Source organism: Calliopsis andreniformis, chromosome 7, assembly GCF_051401765.1.
Source record: "Calliopsis andreniformis isolate RMS-2024a chromosome 7, iyCalAndr_principal, whole genome shotgun sequence".
NCBI classification, from domain to species: Eukaryota; Metazoa; Arthropoda; class Insecta; order Hymenoptera; family Andrenidae; genus Calliopsis; species Calliopsis andreniformis.
The window spans coordinates 4,865,018-4,887,596 of NC_135068.1; the positions used below are offsets into that span (position 1 = coordinate 4,865,018).

The 22,579-nt window shown below is 31.7% G+C and overlaps 2 protein-coding genes across 10 annotated transcripts; both read right to left on the reverse strand.

Annotated features, from left to right (window-relative positions):
• Positions 1–1,633: 1,633 nt before the first annotated feature.
• Larp4b (La-related protein 4B) lies at positions 1,634–16,678 on the reverse strand. 9 transcript variants are annotated; one of them, XR_013002354.1, is made up of 11 exons: positions 16,382–16,660; positions 14,634–15,000; positions 13,941–14,190; positions 13,414–13,554; positions 12,737–12,964; positions 12,053–12,195; positions 10,412–11,254; positions 5,807–6,008; positions 5,335–5,438; positions 4,951–5,242; positions 1,634–4,872 (listed from the first exon to the last, which is right to left on the reverse strand). XR_013002354.1 is itself a non-coding variant. In XM_076382620.1 (11 exons), exons 2-10 carry the CDS (start codon positions 16,395–16,397, stop codon positions 5,343–5,345), a joined length of 2,286 nt encoding a protein of 761 aa, XP_076238735.1. In that variant the 5' UTR covers positions 16,398–16,540; positions 16,636–16,651; the 3' UTR covers positions 1,634–5,242; positions 5,335–5,342. The 9 variants fall into 9 exon arrangements, 8 of the variants coding, with proteins under 8 accessions (XP_076238735.1, XP_076238741.1, XP_076238742.1 ...); XM_076382620.1 differs by having other exon boundaries at positions 1,634–5,242; positions 16,382–16,540; positions 16,636–16,651; XM_076382626.1 differs by having other exon boundaries at positions 1,634–5,242; positions 16,636–16,678.
• A 3,580-nt stretch (positions 16,679–20,258) lies between these two features.
• Eif1 (eukaryotic translation initiation factor eIF1) lies at positions 20,259–22,289 on the reverse strand. The gene is made up of 3 exons (XM_076382264.1): positions 22,125–22,289; positions 21,744–21,901; positions 20,259–21,100 (listed from the first exon to the last, which is right to left on the reverse strand). Exons 1-3 carry the CDS (start codon positions 22,150–22,152, stop codon positions 20,954–20,956), a joined length of 333 nt encoding a protein of 110 aa, XP_076238379.1. The 5' UTR covers positions 22,153–22,289; the 3' UTR covers positions 20,259–20,953.
• Positions 22,290–22,579: the final 290 nt, after the last annotated feature.

Sequence of the window (22,579 nt, forward strand, 5' to 3'; positions counted from 1 at the left end):
TTTGATAAACAAATCTTATTTACAAATTGTAATTTTTCATCGAACACACATTATAATGTGACTTCGATGCACCGCAGATGTTATACATGTAAAACGCAGAATAATAACAAATAAGGATTTTGTCAGGAATGTTTGTTCTCTAAACTACTATATAAGTGTACATATTAAAGTATTTGTCGCCACTTTAGTAGTATATATTTATACACCAATATTTCAAATAATAGATTTTTAATTGATTACATTATTCCACTCATATTTAGCTATAATTTACTCTATATTTATTTGCAAACATGGTCAATGTAGCAGTTATAAATGTTTCAATGAAAATTTTAATGCCATTAGCATTGTCTTTGTGGATTGAACAATTTACAGAAATTTATCAGAGAAGTTATTAACACAAACTATTAGTATTTTGTGAGAAACATTCAGCAACTTCTATTGGACAAATAGAGATGATACGTATTTGTAATTATTTAAACGAACGTGTGTAGATTATTAAAGTATGTTATCGTCTGAGGAACAAGTTAGCACCAAAACTATAATTCGAAGAAAAATTGTACGATTAAGATAATGTGAATAATACTTAGATGATTTATTTTAATTCCCACTGGTGCCTATAAAATATTTCGGATTGTTCACTTATTTTTCCTTATTATTGTTTATTTATTTTCGTTAAAGACCCTACGCATTAACTCGTAGTAGAATCATATACTCTTCCTAAAGTACAAAAAATTAATTGCAAATGCACGAACAATTTTCAATATCAAGACTTGTGTATCTTTAGACAAAATAAAATTTAGTACTTTGAATACAGTAATACTTTGTAACTTGCTACAAATACGTTTCCTTAAAATAATGAGAACAAAATGTCTGATAATTGACGTTATTTCTTAGCAGTGACGCACCATTATTCCCACATACAATGTGTATCTTTGAATTAAGTAAAAATATCATAATGCAAGACAGTGAGGGAAGACAAAAAAATACAATCGTAATAATGTCGTATCTCGCAAAATGATATTAATTTTAAAACTTTCTTTTATATAACTAATGTTAACAACAGGTAGCAATACTCATTTTTTACAATCTTTCCACATCAAACTGTGCAACAAATAAAATATTTATGAATCTTCGAAGTTCATAAGATTGACTAGAAAGTATGCGATTACTGTTTGTTCAATTTTAAAGTAACATTGTAATGAGGTAATCTTTCACGTTTATGGATTACTCAGCTAATAAATGATATTAAATACGTATAATTTGATTTGATTCCTTAGAAAGTTTTCACTCTTAGTTTTACATATTCAAATAATTCTCGTCTTTTCTGTTCGGTGAATCAGGGCTCAGAATGCATCACAAGCTTAATCGAATCTGCGTCTTGTGTAAAGATACTGTCAGTCTCTTGTATTAAAGATAATGGCAGTTTCTTCGTGCCCTGGATATCATTGTACGCAGAAATGGTATCCTTTCGAAATCTATCTGGATTCGATTGCCATTATATTCATCGGAGTACATAAAGTGTCACTATTTTTATTTATAATGCTAGGCCATGTTTCGTCTAAACTGTATCTATACAATCTCTAAATAATATTGACATATGAGAATAAAAGTTATAAAGTAAAAGCAAAACGGATAACAGTAATTAATGTTTAATTTTGAAATTTGTCACTTTACATAGTAATAAACAAACGTCATAGATCATATTATAATACACAAGTTCTCATAGTAGTTAAAAAATCAGACTTTCTAGGCCTGTAGCCTATGAAACGGAGTACATTATACATTGTATTTCTGTTGGACTTCAATCTAATCACAGTTTATTCTGATGAATGAGTTAACGTAAGTTTATCAGCCACGATCTTGTGACGGGGATTATTAAAAAAAGAACGAACTTCTAATATACCTTTTTCATACACTTCAATCACAATTTTATCCCAGTATGTCACCCTTACCCTGGACCATTGGAACTATTTTTACACAAAATTATTATATATCCTTAAATTAATTACATAATCAATATAGGTGTTTACACACTAGCAACTTTTCTTACCTTCGAAAAGATTCGTTTCCCTTTGATCGACATTACAAAATAAATGTTTTTGAACGCTTTCGTTTATTATTATTATTATTATTGTTTCTTTGACAAGACTTAAGATCCAAGGTATTGGCGTGTCTGTTTCTCACTCTGTATCGTACACAAGTATGTGATATACCAACAGTTCAACGTTTCTTACATTAAGTTTCCATACATTTAGTAAAGACAATGTATCGAGAGGAATCAACTTTCAAATATTTTTTACATATCATTCGTAGCGGTAATTAAAACGAATATTCAAAGCATACACATAATTAGCTATACATAATTTATGGGGTAACGCATAAAGTAAGACAAATCACTTTAACATTGTTTACGTTTTCTAAAAATCCTATCATCGAGAAATATTAATGCTTATCCAATTTTTTTATACATACGTTTTTTCGCATTCATGTGAATCTTTTTATCGGTAAATTCTCTTAAAGGTGCATCATAATACACGTGCATTAAAAAAAGAAAAGGGAAACAAAGTTCATAAACTAATCGTAGCATTTGATTACAAAGTATTTCTACATTTCACTACTCTTATTTCACAATATTAAAAATGCACATAAAATTAAAAGATGCTGAGTTCGTTTGAGCAAAATTATTAGGCACATAACTTAGAACTTTTCAAATCTTTCAACATAATCTGCATTACAATTCTAATAGAATTGAAAAAATTAATATTGGCATATTTATTACTCTCTTTGCTGAAACAATTGAGAAAGATTAAATTCAACTTTGCATTTTCATTAACTTTAATGTTTATCCGAATGATCGAACAATGTTTTGTCGTGATTGTGTCTTGATGATAAAATGAGTATCTTCAAATCATATTCTCGAAATGTTTTTAAATATTGTACATATGCGTGAGTTTTAGTTTTGAATAAAATGCTAAGCTCAAAATAAAAATAAAAAAAAAAAAAGAAATAAAACAAAAAAAAAAGAAACGACGTGACAAATCTATGTTAAATAAAAATCGCTTATATTAAGATAGATTCAGCTTGACATTTTTAACGAGCGAATTTACCAATGAAAAGATATTTACGCGTGTAAATATTAGTTATATCGTACTTGTTTCTCGATATAATCAACTGTGTTACACCAAATTTGAAAGATATTGACAATTAATGTAAGTTGTGCTACAAGACTGAGGCTAAAGCAAAGTGTTTACAGCACCACAATTTAAACTGAAATATCTTAATGCATTTACAGCTGATAATAAATTTTATCTGTATATCCAACGTTGTGGCTAATCATTTTCAGATATATAAAAAAAATTAAAGGCAGTATTATAAATGTAAAGTATAACTATACGTGTTGGTAATTGTTTCATAATTCAGGAGATTGGTTTTCTTTTCCCTTAATATGCATTATTTCGATTTCTGTACGCATATCAGTAACAAATATATCATATGCGTTCTTTGCTATAATGTATAGGTACATGTAATTGTATAACATCTAAAGCCAAGCTCCTGTAATATACACAACATTTTGAGGCACTTAAATGTGTGCTCAAAGACCATACATTTCTGACAACTCTTACAATTACTTGCCAAAGCATAATTCTAAATTGTATGTTATCTCATATAACAGTAATATTAAAAAGAAAAGTCAGTGCCGTAAATAGGTGCCTAAACATCGTAACAATGTATCTCCCTTTTTCCCTTTTAAGATAAACACAAAACTAAAATCTACATAGGTATCATTTCCAGAATATTAATAACAATAAATAGTTTAATCGTTAATTCTGATTTACTTGGAATTAAAATTTTTAAAGCGTCTAGTGAAGACTAGAATGTATTTGAGGCAACATGGAATGTTATATTTTCAAAGTATACTAATCTTCTAATATGAATTTCCTGTATATATCTTTTTTACTGTGTCTTAATAGCTACCAATAGTTTCCTGAACAAATATTACCGAATTTGTATTTTGCTTTACAATAGATTATAGTATAATTGTAATACAAGTAATATGTTTTAAAATATACACATATATTAAAGTTCTCCACGAATTCGATGAGAACATATTCAATAATAATAACTTTTACCATAGAAAAAAGTTAATTATTGAATATAATTGAAGTTTAAGTAAGGAAAATATAACAAACCAATATCTATAAATTATTAGAAATTTCAAGATGTTATTTCCATCTTATATTTTAAAACAATAGTAAAAAAAACCCTTCCATTACTTTTGTTAGTAATAAATGATGATAAAGTGATAATTTAATAACTTTTTTAAAGATAGATTCAACATCTACAATATGCTTTTATCACTTTTACAATTTCTTTATTGTTAGCATTTAAAAAAAGCTAGATATATGACGTTTATTAAAAGTAAAGAGACCATAAATAATTTATAACTCACATACAGAGTAGCTCGTTCTGTCTTTCTCCTTTTAATTATTCATATTTTTCGTGGAAACTAGAACAACTCATATACAGTATGATATTTTGTTTGTTTATACAATAATTATTCGGTATTGTTTATATTACTCATTAGGATTGTCATCAATATTCTGGAAAGTATGCAAAAACTTGTCTATAAATAGTTTAAATGAAACAGAAAATTATGAGAAAACAAAAATTAGCTTTTTTCAGATTAAGTATCCTTATCATTTATCTGTTTTGAAAATTGCATTCTTTTTTTCTTTTTCTTTTTTTTTCTTTTTTTTTTTAATTAGAATTCTGTTTGAGGATAAGTTTCGTTGCACTCTGAACATTCATTAAGCTGTACGCACATAGCAAGGTTTGGCACAAAGATAAACATTTCCCAGTTACGGCCCTGTGCTATGAAAGGGGAGAGGAAAAAGGAATTAAAAGATTAATACCTTAGTTTAACATTTTTACAAGCTAACAAATATGTACCTCCAAAATCACAGAACCAAAGCAATAACAATACTCTTCTACACAATGTATTATCCTGCCAGCAAATGTATTTTTTTTAATATGCGGCGAATTAGAGTTTTTTCAAATAATTTTTTTTTATGATTCATAGTTAATCGATGCCACACTCATTGTAGGCGAAGTCACTGTACAATGTAAAAAGTTTTCTTCATATCCACTATTATATCCAGTTTAGGATAAAAGCAGTGGTACGTAATCCATACAATCCAGATGTAGAATAACAGCTAAATATTGAAATTCATTGCGGTAGTATCTGCAAAGGCGCTGTATTTCACTACACTTTCAACTTCAGTTTATCAATTGCACTTATTTGAAACAATGCAACTAACAAAAACGACTACTCACATATTGATTTACACATTTCCATCCCTTTCGTCTGTCTTATGTTTTGTACAAGGTAGTTCGCGACAATGTTGTGCTACTTGGGCATAGCTCGGCCTCGTAAGATCCTAGAAATAGAAAGACAATTTCCGTTAGATTCTATTTATCTACGATTACCTTCAGAAAATACGAATCACTATTTATGCTGTTTACTTTTCGAATTCAATTGAATTTGTAAAATAAACATAATGTATTAAGTAAACAAGAAAATTCTTTTGCTTTTGATTCTTTCTCTTATTTTCCAATTCATATTGAGTTCCCCAATAAGAAGATTGTTCAGAAAAAATTTAATTTTATGAAAAAGCTTTCAACTTCAAAAGCAATAGAGCTTTCTTTGTTACCTAATAATAATTGAAAATCGAAATAAATGTATACATAATTGTTATTCCTCTGAATGTTATGGCAAAAAAGAAAAGAAAAAAAATAATAAACTTACTAAAGGAAAGGTAGAAGTCACTCCCACTTGTGACTGGGAATTTTGTGAGGCAGTAGGGATATTACACTCGCATCTAGTCACTTGTTCAGATTCTTCGACTGAATGTGCACTTGAAACAGCTTCATCCACTCCGTTCACCATGTTCGAATCGTCAGTCTTTACAGATCTGTCAGCGGTGCATTTCAATAATAAAGGACTAAACCTGAACGTGCATAAGTATAATAGACTTATATTCAATACATATTAAATAATAATGAATGTGCACCTTAAAGTATCATGCACAGATATAAGAAGACAGTTACTATTAAGTACATTTCCATTCAAAAACAACACTACGTAGTTAAGGGAATGGGTCTTGCAAGATTGCAACACTTATTTAACAAACCAGTATACACATCATTTATTTACTTCCACTGACAATGAAATCTATAGTCATCCATTAATAATGAACCATGCGTTTTATTATATTCATATGTGCCAAAAATTACAGCTTAATTTTATATTAAAAATTAAAAATTTAATTGAAATGCCTTTAAGAGTAATTTGAAAACAAACAATAATTGTAATATAATATAATATAATATAATATAACATAACGTAATATTATAATAATGAATAATAATAATAATAGTAGTAGTAGTACTAATAATAATAATAGTAATAGCAATAGTAATCATGACAATGTTGTTGGTGATGTTTATAGTGACCACGAAAATGATAATGATAGTAATGATAATTTCATGACAACACTGATGGCAAAAACTACGTGAATGATAATGATGGAACTGATGATGATAATAATAATAAATAAAGAAATAGTATCAATATTATTAATAGTAGCAGTAATAATAGAAGCAATAGCAGAAGCAATGACAGAATTTATAGTAACAACAATAGTAATATTAGTAGCAGCAACAGTAGTAACAGTTATGATAATGATTTTAATGGTAGACAGTGATGGCAATAGCAAGAGCAAGTAATAGTAGTAGTTTTGTTAGAAACAATGATGATAGTAATATCACTGATAACAGCAGTAGTAGCAGCAGTATCAGCAGTATTCACCAATGATAATGATGATCAACAAAATGAAGAATAGTTGTAGTAGTAAGCAAACTAATCCAAATGATTCTGATGATAACAAAAAGATAAGCACTGAACTACACTCAACGGGTCGAGGCACCAGATGTAACTAAAAGATTTATATTATATTTATATTTATTGTTTTATTTTTGTGTGGCATTATAGTAGTTCAAAAACCTTGCAAGAAAAGTGTTACACTATTTATTTATTTAAGAATTATGACTATGTCTCTGTCCCACTTAAATTCCACAACTTGCATTTGTTTATAAATGGTGCTTTGATCCATTGACTATAGTATAAGTGTTTTTCAATAGTCTTTGCTGCAGAAGATAGCAATGATGATAATGACAACAATTAGTAGTATTAGTATCTGTAATTATAAGATATGTAACAATGGTAATGGAAATAATGATGACGAGAGTGATAAAATAATAAAATAATATTAATAAAATTCTATATTAAAGAACCCTGAATAATATAATAGTCCATATGTATTGTTCATTTGCCGCAGTAGTACAGGCAAAAATATAATAAATTGTGCTACCACAGAGTACTGCATACATTCTTGCATACAAACACATTGCAACATTTTGTCATTATCTAATATTAATCACCATAAAAGAATGGTAAAGCTTCTGACTACCCAGTATTCATATACTCATAAAAAATGAATACCTCGATTTTGAGCATTTTATGCTTTGAAATTAAAGTTTGCTCTTTCATCGAGTGGAGCACCAGCTCTTATTTGAAAAATTTGTTCTTCTATGAAAAGAACCATATTAGCGAGGCATTCCAAACAATATTAGATAACTTGTCACTCGATGGGAAAGAAGACATATTCAATGAATAGAAGTAAATGGCAAATTCGAACAACTGAGCACGCCTACTAAATTAACCACCATGGATAATAAAATAATGGTAGATTTAGGAAAGTTACACCTACTCCTTACTACACTATATATGAGTATAATGTGATTAAGAAAGGGAAAGTATAACAATAACAGGGCAAACAAAATTTATATGTAATTCGTAAACTTGCAATATGGATATGTAGAATTAGTAAAAGAGGAAATGTACTTTTGAATGAAGTTACGCTTAAATTGCCTATAATAAATATATTAGAAATTTTCATGAAGTACTGTTGAGAATAAAATAGAAAAATTTCAACGTGTTTGGTATTTTTTATTAACATATTCGTTAAATTATTGACAAATTAAAAAACAATGCACTGACTACTGGTTATTAACGTAATGTGACATCACGGTACTGGGAAAGCAAAATATATGTATAGTTCGATGTTCATTATTCTCACTTGTTTCATCAGAATAATTAATTTACTAGTTTTATTTGTCCTATCTATGAATTAGTAAATAAGCATGAATTTTAACAATGTTACTATAATACCATACTAAAGTAATCTATTATATATACTCAAAACTAACAAACTACCATTAACATCTTTCCCTTTCCTTCATATAGATGATATGAAAATATAGGTGAACCATATAACTTTCACTAATACACATCTACCATACAGAGCATAGCACGCGTATAATGCAGCCAACACTATTAAACATAGCTTAGCATTCTTCTCCAGGCTTTTAAGACTGCCTGAACATATATCATTCGGATGTTGTGTATGTGTGCGCGTGTTTATATATCCATGTAATATATCTGTGTGTATATCTATACATATATACATAGTATATGCAACATATCATTAAAAGCAATTAAAGAGTTTTAGCAATAATTTATAATAGGCAATACTTTAGAAATGTAATTAGACAACTATTTGCTTTTACAGTATATGTTAGAGGTGTGAAAGAACTTGAAATATCGGGATCGAGATGAAAATTTTTTCAGTATTGAGGAGAGTTTCCGAAACTTTTGGGTTTCCCGAAAATGTCGAGGATTACAGAGAAAGTCAGGATTCTCGATACTTCTGAGAATTTTGAGATTTCGAATTCAGTTTGGGAATCTTTTGTTGAATAGGACTGAATTACATCACTAACATCATAATTCTCAGGAACCCTGAAATTTATAGAATCTCAACCTGACTCGCTTCGATCTTTTCCTAACTCGTTCTGAGCATCGAGTGCTCGACATTTTCGGACTTCCTCACATCATTGGAAAGTATTAGACCTTTGAGTTTCGATCAGGTTCCCAGAAGTGTCTCAACTCGAGAAGTTTGAAATTCTTGAAAATTTTGAGAACCCAAATCTCCTTTCGAGGCGGTATTTCCTTACTACGAATTCTACTAGCAAAAATATATTAGCAAAAATACAGCTCAGAGTATATTCTCGATATTCTCGGGAATACTAAAAATCTCAAATCGCATAAGATACTTTAGGAAACCAATCTTGACCTGACTTAATATTTTCCTGACTCGTCTCAAATATCAGGTAACCAACCCTTTCAGGTTCTTACACCCCTCTAAAACTCATACCTCAGGTCTATATGAAATAGAGACGTGTAGAAACTCGAAAATATCGAGTATCCAATATTTTAAAACGAATCAGAAAGATATTAGGTCAAGCTAGGTTTACCAAAGTATCTCCCAATTTAACAAAAAAAAGGCCGCACCAGAACGTGATTTGGATTCTTAAAATTCACAAGAATCTCAACATTCTAGAATCAGGAGATACTTTCGAAAATTCGACCCGATTCCAAGAAAAATTTTCGATCCGAACCGACCCCACATTTCCGAGCTCCCGCAGACCTCTAGTAAATATAGAATATATGTTCTATTACACACATGCACATACACCGAATATGTATGTACATATACACAAACATATACACGTACCTGTATTTTCTATGTGAGCCGCTCAGATGCCAAACTGATCAACTCCATAAAATAGAAGCAGAGAAAAGTGACTATACGATAAATAATGTATTCTAAAACTGAGGTTAAAGTAAAAATCGAAGTAAACTACTTCAGTGAACTGTTTAAGGGGATCACTAAGCTTGTTCTTAAAGTTAAGTTTACACTAGGTAACTTTTTATTGGACAACCAACCTGATCAACCTGAAGTTGATCAAAGTTGTCGAGTAGTTGAAACAACAATTTTGATCGACTTTGGGTTAATCAACCAATAATTGCCTTATGTAAACGTAGCTAAAGACATTGAATTCTTTACTCAGAATTTAAAATTTATCCAAATGGCTTGAGAAATATATTAAATATTATTTATCAGCCATACATAGTTTTATTTTATGACAGTATATATAATGCAGATAAATTTTCCAATTTGTAAAAAGTTGGCCATTGGTCACGTGCTCTAACAATAAAAACGAAATTCATACAAAAACTGGAACCGATCAGTTTGGCTCCTGGAAGACTCGTATAATACAGACGGCATTCATATCGAAATACACGTACGTATACACATGTATGTATGCATATATGAATATATGTATGTGTGTCAGTATGTACGTGTGGTATGTAGCGTGTGTATGTGTGTGTGTATCATAGTGTGGTATGCCAGGGCGCGCGCGCGCGTGTATAAGAAGAAAGCACACTCACTTATCAGGAGATGACGGGGGAGTGAGAGTGATGGTGCTGAGAGCGATGTCTGTGGAGTCATTGTTGCTAGCAGAAGCATTAGAGCTGGTATTTGTCGATACAACGGGGGTAGTCGATGCACTGCCAGAACCAGTTGGAGCCTCTAGCGAACCAGTATGACCACCAGCACTCGACCCTGGACTCGCAGACCTACTGCTGTTACTTGTCGGCTGTTGATATTGTTGCGAAGTTCCTGCGGGTTCTTTCTCTTTAACGCTTTTCAGTTTTGCAGTACCTTTAACTACGTCTGAAAGCCTGTTTTGCGATTGCGTACAATCTGTACCAACAGTCTCTACCGAAGCATTATGGGATTTTGCAAGATCAGCGTCTAGGCCAGGAAGAGGAGGAAAAGCAGAAGCTTCCAAATCGAACTGTACCCCTCGGTTACATTGTGTATTATTATTACTGGCCGGGGTAGACTCTCGGACCGATGGTAAGGGGCTACTATTAGCCTTGGACAATGATTCTTGATCTTTGGTCCTACGATGCATACGATGACGCGGAAATTGAACCCCAGTGTCCAGAGTTTGAGCGTCATTCTCTTGTGATCCCTTGGAGTGGCTGCTATTATACTGAACCTCTCCAGTCACCACAGTTGTATGTGAGGAATGGAACTTTGTGCCAGTCTGGTAGGAAGAAGAAGTTGGCTTTACTGTAGGTAAGCTCGAAGTAAAGGTTGGAACTGATGCTCCTAAGGGGATTGGTGCTCCGCTTATAGGCGGATGCGAGGTCCGTCCTATTGGCACCATGTTGCCTCCACCATCCATCAAGCCTGGTCTCTCAGACCCATTTCTTTGTTTACTTCTGAATCACACATAGATATATTTTTTAATTCAATCAATTGGCGATATAACATTCAACAGATGACACTTTTCGAAAATTAAATCTCAAATTGAACCTCAAATTGAAAATTGAGCCACAGTAACACCAATTTTGAGAGAATAACTAAAATCTTCGAGTTAAAGAGATTTCGTCTTATTAATTCCTTCGCTATTTAATCTGTATGTTACGGATTAAAATTGTTTCAAAATTGTTCTCAGTGTTTTCTGTATTTAAAAAATACAGACAGAATGACTTCTGTATTTAAGGTACACAAATAAAACGTGTTTTTGGGGAGTTCCTAACGCAAATAGAAATCATTTCAATCGTAAAAAAAGTCGAACACCTCTTGTAACGCTTTTCGATAGTTTAATGGTCAGCGAAAGAGTTAAAGTTTTCGAATAAGATAGGTTTCATAAACGAAAATTCGACATGCATCTTCGTCCAAAAATATTAGGTCACCTAGTAGTAATAAAGTTGGTGATAGAGTAATAGGGGTAAAATAATTCGAATTAAAGTTTATAGTTCGACTTGTAGAGGTTTTTATAGCCGAGCGGGAGGGAATGAAAAAGAACTGTAGTCTTATAAAGGTTTTCGAATTGTAAAGGCTCAAGTTACTGAGGTTCAACTGTTATTTAATAATGATGATGTCATTTCTGTCTAATAAATACACATGCAAAAAAGAAAATAGTTTTAAAGGCCGTGAAATTATTCGATGAAATCTTATCATAAAAAGAAAACATATTTGAATATTATCAAGGACAACTATTAATAATTATATACCTGTGACGAGGATTGTATCTTGTATTGTGTGGCTTAAACGTATTATGCGGTGTAATACCATTCATTGTAAAAACACCTGACATATCGAAATAAGCAGGACTTGCGGGTCCCCAAGGCATAATTCCAGCAGGAAAAAATGGTTGCTATAAACAGTATATAACATTTTTTTGATTGTGCATAACAGGGCCCCAACGTCTTGCAAAGTATACTGTTATAATAAGCTATATCTTATTTAATGCTATTGACGTAAAAATTTAACTACGTGTACGTATGTATAATGCATAAATCATAAAATACTCGTTTCTTTTAACGAAATATAATGTCAAATGAAATGTTACTTCTTATAACAGTCGTATCATTTGGTTTTGTCAAGATGACTCATATAACGTTATGACTGAGTAATAAAATTTATGATTGATAATATAAAAGAAATGCAATGGTAAAATAACTAACATTAAGTCATTAATCATCTACGCTTACTAAAAAGTATCTAGTAACTTACAGATGCGTAATTCCATCAGTTTTAATAACTAAATTTACGTTATGTCGCTCTCTTGCAAAACATATTAATATTCAATTTTTTTTACGAATAATAGACGTATTTCAATAGTGAATTTAGTTTTATAGAAAATTGCTATAACAGTCAAATTATTAATTTATACATATGAAATATGATTTACTTACGTATACATGAACCGGATTGGCATATGGCGGCATGGTGGTTTGTGGCATAGTACTACCATTTGTGTAAAGGAAGCGTTGTTGACCAGCTGTGTAGCTGTTCGGGTCATAAACTGGCGGTGGTGGTGGTGGAGTTCTGTAACCGTTTTTAATACCGCCCACCCCAGTGACTGCCGGTATCGGTAGCCTATTCATTGGTTTAGCTTTGATTCTCGCCATTATTGGCTTTCCCTATATCATAAATAATAAAATATTAGCATCAAATATCAGCAAAGAAAACTGTTTAAAATATAATTTACTATAGTTATAACGTATTTTCTTCTACTATATAAATTCATTACTCTACATAAAACAAGTACATATTTTAATATAACTCAATCGTCTTTTTTCACAAACTAGAGTATTTTTTAATTCCTTTTGCAATATGTTGATTCGCAGATTTATATAAATACATTATTTGTTATAATACTTATTATATGCCTGTTAGATATGAGTGTATTAAATGCTCGTTTAATGAATTACATATAGGTATTACAACCTTACAGTGTTTTAAACATATTTTGTTCTTTATCCATAGAAATAAATTATATAAAGAACAAAATACTGAAATACTGAGGTTTTGTTGCATTTTGAATTTAAGAATAAAGCAATATTATTTATTATCATCAATAGTACATTACCTGAAATTCCCGCACTTCTTCACGTAAAAACCTATAGGCCTTTTGAGCATCTTCATCAGATTCAAATGTTACATACCAAGAACTATTATGGGCAAATTCGCATGAAATAAATCTTGGACATCCTTCTCCAGAGAATAAGTTCTGTAATTAAAAATAAACGCATTAGTAAATAATTAATTACTGACAGTAATGGGTCTTACATTAAGTCCCATGCAAATTTTGTTACATTAATTAATCATTGTCCTGAATCATTTCAAGTATTATTTAAATCGCTCTATAAAAAAAACCTGACACATCTAAATAAGCAATCTTTGAACCTTCTAAACCTTCATATAAATTTTCTATTTTATAGAACTATATGTGTATTCATAAATTTTCATTTCCATCTTATCATAATGAAAAGTATAAGACTTAATAAGACATTTGCAATCATCACAATACAAATGATATTCAAAGTGACTTTGAACGTCATAAAGTTCATTACTAAGTAACTTACTGTTACTGAATCATAAATGTTTTTTCCTTACCTTCACATCTTCCAATGGAGTGCTGTCTGGTATTTCACGAAGAATTACAATACATCGCTTATGGTTAGGTCTTACTTTCTGTCCTTCTTCATCAACTTGCACATTGGGGGATTCTCTTAAAACTTCCGTTATGAGTTTTATATCCTTTGTTAATTTCTTCACTTGGTTAAAATTTGCTACTGTCCATATTGGTACATATTGATCATTATCCATTTGTGATAATAAATATGTATCATTAGCTAAATTTTCTCTGAAAACACAAACAAGTTTCATGAAATATGAACACATAGATTCTAATGAAAATAAAATCAATGCTACTAAAATTATTAGACAGAATTCATTTTGAAGACATTAAATAGTGTGCTAGTGAGAAATTATACATTATTTCATAGACATTAATGATACCTTAAAATATATCAAGTATTAAATTAACTTTAATATGCTAATGATGGCAATAAAATAAGAATAAAAAAGCAATTTAATTACATGACAACACATAAAACAAAAAGAAAATAACCTTGAAATATGTTTCAATAAAATTGTTTAATACAATATGTTACTTTTAAAACTATAAAACTTTTGTTAAATGATGAAACAATAATTCATTAATATGAATTTCAATCAAACTGATAATTCCAAGTATCTTATCTTATGTAAGCATGTATTAGAAAAAATGTAAGTACGACAAATTACCTGGAGAAGTAATATTCAAGCTGCGAAGAGAGCATCTGTTTCAATTGTTCCAAGGGTATGCCAGGGGAAGATAAATCAGCCATTGGAGCAGGTGGATTTGGCACATCACCTAAAGCAGCAACATCCACTGGACCATAACCTGCAGCACCTCCCATATTTATAGGATGCTGTGGTGAAGGTTCTAGGTTACCAACACCCGCTTCCAATATTAATTCATTTCCACTCTGAGCACCGTTCATGACGTTATATTCCAAATTGCATGCAGTGTTTCCAATTGCACCCCCAACTGAACCCAAAGGTTCAGGGGTGGCTGGATAAACCGCCCCTGGTGGGAGCTTCCCGATGTCCCCATTCATGTACACGTACCCTATGAAGAATGGAAAATGTATTCAATGACACGAACATGCGAAATTCTACTACATCCTAAAATAGGCAGTTAATACCCACTATGTCTTCTACTTACATGTTAAAACATGTAACAAACAATCTCATAAGTTACTGTTAGATTAATATACTTATAAATTACTTTACGTAATATTCTAAGATACTATTTCACACACAAAGTCATGTCCCCCAATATAATTTTAAACAAATATTTGTGACACAACTGTTACAAAATTTGAAGACTAGTTCCCGCAGTTTCTGATGTAATCTATTCTTCAGTAGTCAACAGACTAACACCCAACAGATAATCAAACAGATCAATAACTGAAAAATGACCCCTTGCCCTTTCTCAACTACAGAATAGCTGTCAAAATATTTCTATCTGATATTAAATTGCACGTGCATACGTATCATACATAAGGTATAATTTTTCCAGATGCATGATCATCAAAATACAATCTCCACATTTCTCAGCAACTCTTTCACTGCATGATGAATAAAAAGGGTCAGTGATCAAAAGGGCAAAGGCATAGACCTATGAAATATTTTTTGGAATTATGATTAGGAACATGTAATATACACACAACATACTAGTCTGATGTAATACATTCGCAGCACCTATATATACTCGTACAAATACACACACGAGCACGTACGTCCGTGTACGTAATTAATACATGTATGTGTACGCGCGCGCGCACTCACTCTCGTGTTCAATAGCACGATACACTTGTGCGCGTCGATGTGCATGAATATACGTGTAAGTGCGTGCGTGCGCGCGCGCGCGTTTGCCAGGCGGGCGTGTGTGCGTGCACAAATGCATATATGTACGCGTATTTGAAATAATACAAATTCACTTACGTTAAACCTGAACGAAACAACGAGAGGACTAATAAACGTAAAAATAGAATGATTCCAGATTTCGAGTGCCCACGTCGAACGTCGGTTAATCCCGAATTAAAATCACTTCTCAAAGATACATGTCATAACACGTCATTAGAGGAGGAAAAGGGTACGAGACGACGATGGGAAAATGAAATGCGCCCGATCGGGGAGGCGATTAAAGTCAAAACCCGAGTGTTGATCGCAGAAACCGTGCCACATGCTAAAATTCGTTCTCGTTCGGAATCAATGTGCGATCGTCAAGCATTCACACTTAAACGTCACATTGTATCCTTCTGATATAGTACTTTGAGAAAGGTTACGGCACGAGAAGTAAAAATTTAGAAAAGGCAAGATATGCAATATGTTGGATGCGATTAGCCAAATATAGAGCGAGACGTTGGCCGGGCCAACACGTTCACGCACGCAGATATGGTGACAACCACTTGGACAGTACACTTATGCGTATCGTATATCGTTACCGAAATCACCACTCATCCCGAAACAATCCCGGATTCCATGTGCCTTTATCAATAGGTGTTTCTCGGCAGCTTCGTTTACTGGCTCGTTCTTCGGGGTGTAAGTACCGTGAGCGCACACGGTTGTGCGCAAAAAACGCAACCTTATTCCTCGTTCTCAAGCTATGAATAGTTAGCCATAAGCATCTGCCCTCAATCCTCTACATCATTTGGATCAATGTGAGTCGCGCCGTTTTAGAATCTTATAAAATTCTTACCGAGAAGATGAATCAACTCAACACAATTTCTCAAGGAAACTACAAAATGGCCGACACAGAAAGGCACATGCCGTAGCTCAGTGCATTGTGGGTCGTAGGTATGTAGCTCGACGATGCTGGCATCTAGTGGTCAACGATTTATATTTACCCCCGCGAAATTTAAACATACGAAGCGTCCAGAAACTGCTGTTTGAGCTGCTCATTTCTAAACTCGATTAACTTCATAAAGCAATACTATAAAGATCTTCAAAAATGTGTTGGGAAGAAAGGTAATTTTGGAATAGGAGACAGAATGGAACAACTCTACCCTTGTGAGCCTTTCCAGAATCTATCTTTCAAATTAATTTTTACAGCTTTCAAGAAAAGGACAGTAATAATATTCAGAATCAAGATCGGTCACACAAAAATTACCCACTCATACATATTATTTAAGAAAATTAAAAATGTCTTTAAGACATCCAGTGAAGTTCTAAAAATGTACAAAAGACGTCTTTGAAACATCCGAAGTTAGAAACTAGTATACCCAAATAGCACGCGACGTCTTGAAGACGTTTATTTTATGTTCATTTTATGCCTGAACGTCTTACGACATAATTTAGTCGACTTAAAAACATCCAAGAGCGTACATCTTAAAGACTTGCAAAGTTTACGTCTAGAAAATGTTTTAAAGACACACTATATGAATCTTTCTCCTAAAGACCTACGCTTTTGGACGTCTTAAAAACGTCTAATCTTTGTCTGAACGTCTTATATACGTAATTTAGACGCCCTTAAAACGTCTTATAAATGTTTCTTAAGAGGTGCTAAAGACATACTGATTTGTAACATCGGACGTCTCAGAGATGTTTTTTGGACATTTTTAGGACTTTGCTGGATGTTTTTAAGACGTCTACATTATGTCGTAAGACGTTCAGGCATAAAATGAACATAAAATAGACGTCTTCGAGACGGGTTAGTGCATCTTAACAGACATTCATAAAACGTCTTAAAGAGGTCCAAATTACGTCTATAAAGCGTTCAGATAAAAAATAGACGTTGCGGAAGTCTTTAAGACGTACGCTATCGAATGTTTTTAAGACGTTCAAATTATGTCGTAAGATGTCTTCAAATTAATTACATACGATTATAACTACGATTATAACTCAGTAATTACATTAGAACATATTTCCTCATTGCTTGAAATACAATAATTATCGAAATTCTTTCAAAATTAAATCATTATTAAAAGAAAATTTACAAAAATAAAGCATAAAAAATCTCTAGTTTTTAAAATAAGTCAAATTACTGTCCAAAATAATCTAAATTAGTTTAGTTGATAATAATCAAGAAGTTAATGCGTCTTAAAAAAATAAGAAAAAAAATATTTATGTATATTTCAAATTATAAAATGTTAGTAATTTTCATCATTCGTTGCCGATCACGCGCTGGCGCGTGATTAAATTTTCTTCGCAAGTTGCTGTTCACTCGACTTCGTGTGAGTCATCCGTTTTCAGTTAACGACGAACTGCACGACTGATAGTTTTGAAATGGCGCGTAATTTCAGATGAGCAGCGAACACATTTAAATAATCTTAAAACTGTATGTAGACACTCGAGTTAAAGTGGATTAAATTACACAGAAAAGAAGCTGACTCTGGAATCCAGATATATAAAATGTACAGAACTACATGCTGGTATCAAATATATCGCAATATGAGTTCTAGACTTGTACTGTTCTTCAACTCAGTGATTCAATTCATGTTCGTATTTTTACTTTACCGACTGCCATAATGATAATGCAACAGAGGGAAAGCATTGCTATCGATCAAATTTTAATCCTCCTGGTTTTTCGAATTTTTCGATGTTTTGATGTCTCCTCAGTCGAAAAATACAAGAAAATTACTAAATTTTATAAAATTTGGTATAGTGGCTTCTCATGGGGCATTGATATTATTAAATTTTCAAATGGTTTAATTACAAGTAAAAATTTATTTTGCACAAAGAAGTCTTAAAAACATTTTAAAGACATCCAGTAAAGTCCTAAAAATATCCAAAAAATGTCTTTGAAACGTCCAAAGTTACAAATCAAGATATCTTTAAAACGTCTTAGACACTCATAAGACGTCTCAAAGACGTCCCAACAACGTCTACAGGAGGTTCAGACAAAAAATAGACGTCTTTAAGATGTTTTATGGGCGTAAATATCGAAAGTCTTCAATACGTATGTTGTCAGATGTTTTTAAGCTGTCGAAATTATGACATAAAACGTTCAGGCATAAAATGGATGTCTTCAGGACGTTGTATGATTTTGTGGGGGTATCATATTTCAAAGAAGGCTGAAGTTACAGAAAATGTTATTCTATTAAGTTTTTAGCATATTATAAAAAAATGCTACTCGTAAAAAAGATTTTTCACGAATACCACCTCTCCAAACCCAAAAATAAAAACTGAGCTCTGATAAGTTAATAAGTACTTGTCCAATATAATAAGAGTACCGCGACTTCGTTCTTTATTAAAAAAAGTACGTTTTTTAGGGAAAGCAAAAAATTATTTATGCATAGTAAACAAAATTAATTGCTAAGCGCTATGCAAAATAAGTTCGTGTTTGTATTTTTTATTTATACTCCTTGATAATCGTCCTTTTTGTATCAGACAATTTTTAAGATTTTCTAAATCACTTAAAATTGCATAACTTCGAATTCTTTATTTTGTTTTCAAAGTTCAATTAGTTACTAAAATTTTCAGCAGTCAATAGAAGATTGTTCAAGAAATCTTTTCATGGTTTTATTTCAAAAATCGAATTTTTTTAGTTGCATGTATGATCTTTCTTGCGAATGTACGATTTAATACTTTATCCGAGTTGATGATAATGTTATAAAAAATAGTATAGCATTATTATATCACGTCATAACCACCAATATTTTTTTGAAGTTACTTTCTATTTTCCTTCGTTCTCATCTTTGACGAGACAAATCCGAATCAATGCACATGATTGATTTCATTGCCATTTATTGCTTATGAGTTTGATATTTGTCTCGAGTAGGGAACTTATAGTCAGTAAATATTGTGCATATATTTATATGTACTAAATTGCGACTACAATTTGATAAAAAGTTCGATAACTTTTTTTCTGTTTACGCATATTATCTAAACATGCAAATATTAAACTTAACCTACACTTAATGTTAACATTGATCGCATATGCATATTCCCTTATATATTATTTAATAAAAAAAGTATCAATGTATACACATAGATACATACATAGACGTATAAAACTAAAAATACATAAATTGTTTTTTAGTTACATTATAGATTATTTATATCGTTATAATAAATCATTTTTATCTTTTATTACAATGTAAAATTTTCTTAACAAAAAGTATTAATATTACGATGGTGCAAATGATAGTTTTCGAATTTTGAAATCATTACACAGTGAAAAAATATTGATCTATTTAAATGCATTAATCAATCAAGCAGAGCTATTTAAAGTTGATTAAGCAATATTTTTAATGCATTAAAAAATTCTATTTTAAAACGACTTACTAAAGAATTTAATCTAATTTTGATGTATATTTAGTTTTTTTATATTTATGTTCTGTTTTACTATAAATAAAAGGTAGGAAAGAAATAAATAGCAAAACTGGTGAATTACCATTTATTTAGAACAGCCACATGTTTATCGAAAACAGTTTATTTCATGTTGTCAATACTGTCTTAAAAAAGAAAAAAGTTGGCAATTCTCCCTCAAAATAAATTCGTTACAATAAAAAGATGATCTTTTCAATAAATAATACATTCAATGCGGAATCAAAGGCACAAAACTTCAAGGTGACAATGTAAAATCAGAATCGTTACATCCTTACTGTATAAAGAAAAACAAAGCATTCAGCATTACACGCATTAAGCGAATCAGCAGTCTAAAATAATTCTTTTTTATCTCTTTCTCTGAACACGTCTATAGCGCCGAGATACATGCTACCTAATTCCAAAAAGAAGAGCCATCCGTTGCTATTTGTATCTATCCCTTGTATAAGTATTTTCTCAAATTACTAGTTAGTTACCACTACTACTTTAAAACGTGTTGAGTTTAGTGGATTATCTAACATAAGGCTGTAAAATATTGCTTCCTACAATCTTACAAATGTCCGATTAGAATATTGTGCCTATATATCGTTACTGTTATATATTTTTTTTTTTATTGAAATATATATGTGTATATAATAGGATATCTCACGAAATATCAACAAGTATTAGTGACTGATACAGATAATTTAAGATGATAAGGTGTTAATGAAGGTGGTGTGTTCTTAGATAGTGGCATGGGTGTTTGCTGGTTAAAAACCATGGACTTTGAGTTGGTCAGGTTTAGCCAGACCTGACTTTGTTAGCCACTGGCATATATTCTCTCGCTGGTCCCCCTGCAGCTGCAACACCTCCCCGTACTCTGGGTGCTCGATTACTGTCCCATTGCAGGCGAACTCCTATAGAGAAAATTTCTGTTTCATACCTTTCCCATTATATTTATCTATGGTCCCTTGTTAATTAACCACAATCAAGACAATTTATATATCGAATAAACTTTTTGCAACTGGTGCCTCTAAGAGAATATTATGAAAGCAAAATTTTAAATCTCAAGGTGCAAATAATTGAATATTGCAAATTTTTTTATTTTCACATACTTTGTATGACCCAAATCAATATTTGTAACATTTATAGTCTGTGAAATTTATTAGTATTAACTAAACTAGAAAAACAAAACTTTGTGTTTATTTAAATGTTCACACAGGCCAAAAAAATCTAGAAAATTCCACTGCAGAATGAAAATTCCAAGCAAGTTCCACTTACACTTAGTTATTAACAAGTAAAATATATTGTCAGTATTTTTCCTAATAATCGAAAAAAAAAAAGAAAAAAAAAACAAATTTTAATCACAGAAAAATACGTAGTCAAATTTTTCGGATACTTTATAATAAAAAAAAAAAAAAATAATAAAAATAAGAAACTATCGTGTACAATGAAATCTCTACACTGGACAGTTGTTTGCATCAATTCTATTTTTAGCCCAATTCTGACACTGACAAAAGATCGAAGTACGCATTGCGACTTTTCTCGCGAACTCGTTACCTTTTTACATGCTCTCACGATTTTCTTCAAGTCATATTCAGATGAGAGTCCTTGCACCGTTGTTAAGGTCTTACGACCATTCCGTTGTTGGATCCTTATATGCACGAGACCGTCTTGGACATCATCATCTGAACCCTTGATTGCATCTGCAAAGGGGTCTGAAAAATCGAAGGGACACGATATTGCGTTAAAATTCTCGCGATTTTCGCTCCAGATGACAGATTCTTCCTAAAAGTCTCCGTTTTCAAGAGAAAATGGAGATACATCGCGGAACGTTAATCGATTGCGCACTATGATGCAAGCAAAAGACGCCATCGCCATTTTGACAAAACTATCGTCCCAGAGTATGATCGGTTACAAAAGAGAAAATACAATACTTACCGAATGTGTTGAGATTCTGGATGGACATACGACAAACAAAATATATCCTCGGGAGATATAGAATTGCAAAGTGCAAGTGCAGCTGAGAAAAATCACGGATGACGTAGGATAACAGAAGCACCACGTAAGAATACTGCTAAACCCAAAAAACCTTGTAGAGAGGCCAAACTCAACCGGAAGTAAAAGTTGCATTTGTCATGGACAGTGGGTGGGGTTGCGCATGCGCTCTGTCGCTTCAATAATCTTCGTTTCCATGAGAGACGCGACTTGATATTTGATTGATCGAAATTAGTCGCTCATTCATCTTCATTCATATGAGCTTAACACTTAATTTTATGTTAGATTTGTATCAGACTTGTTTGGAAAAAGGGATCAGACATGTGAGAAATTGTTGTTATAATTGTTATAGTCGTTCATAATTTTAAGAATGAAATAAAATTAAAATGGAAAATGGA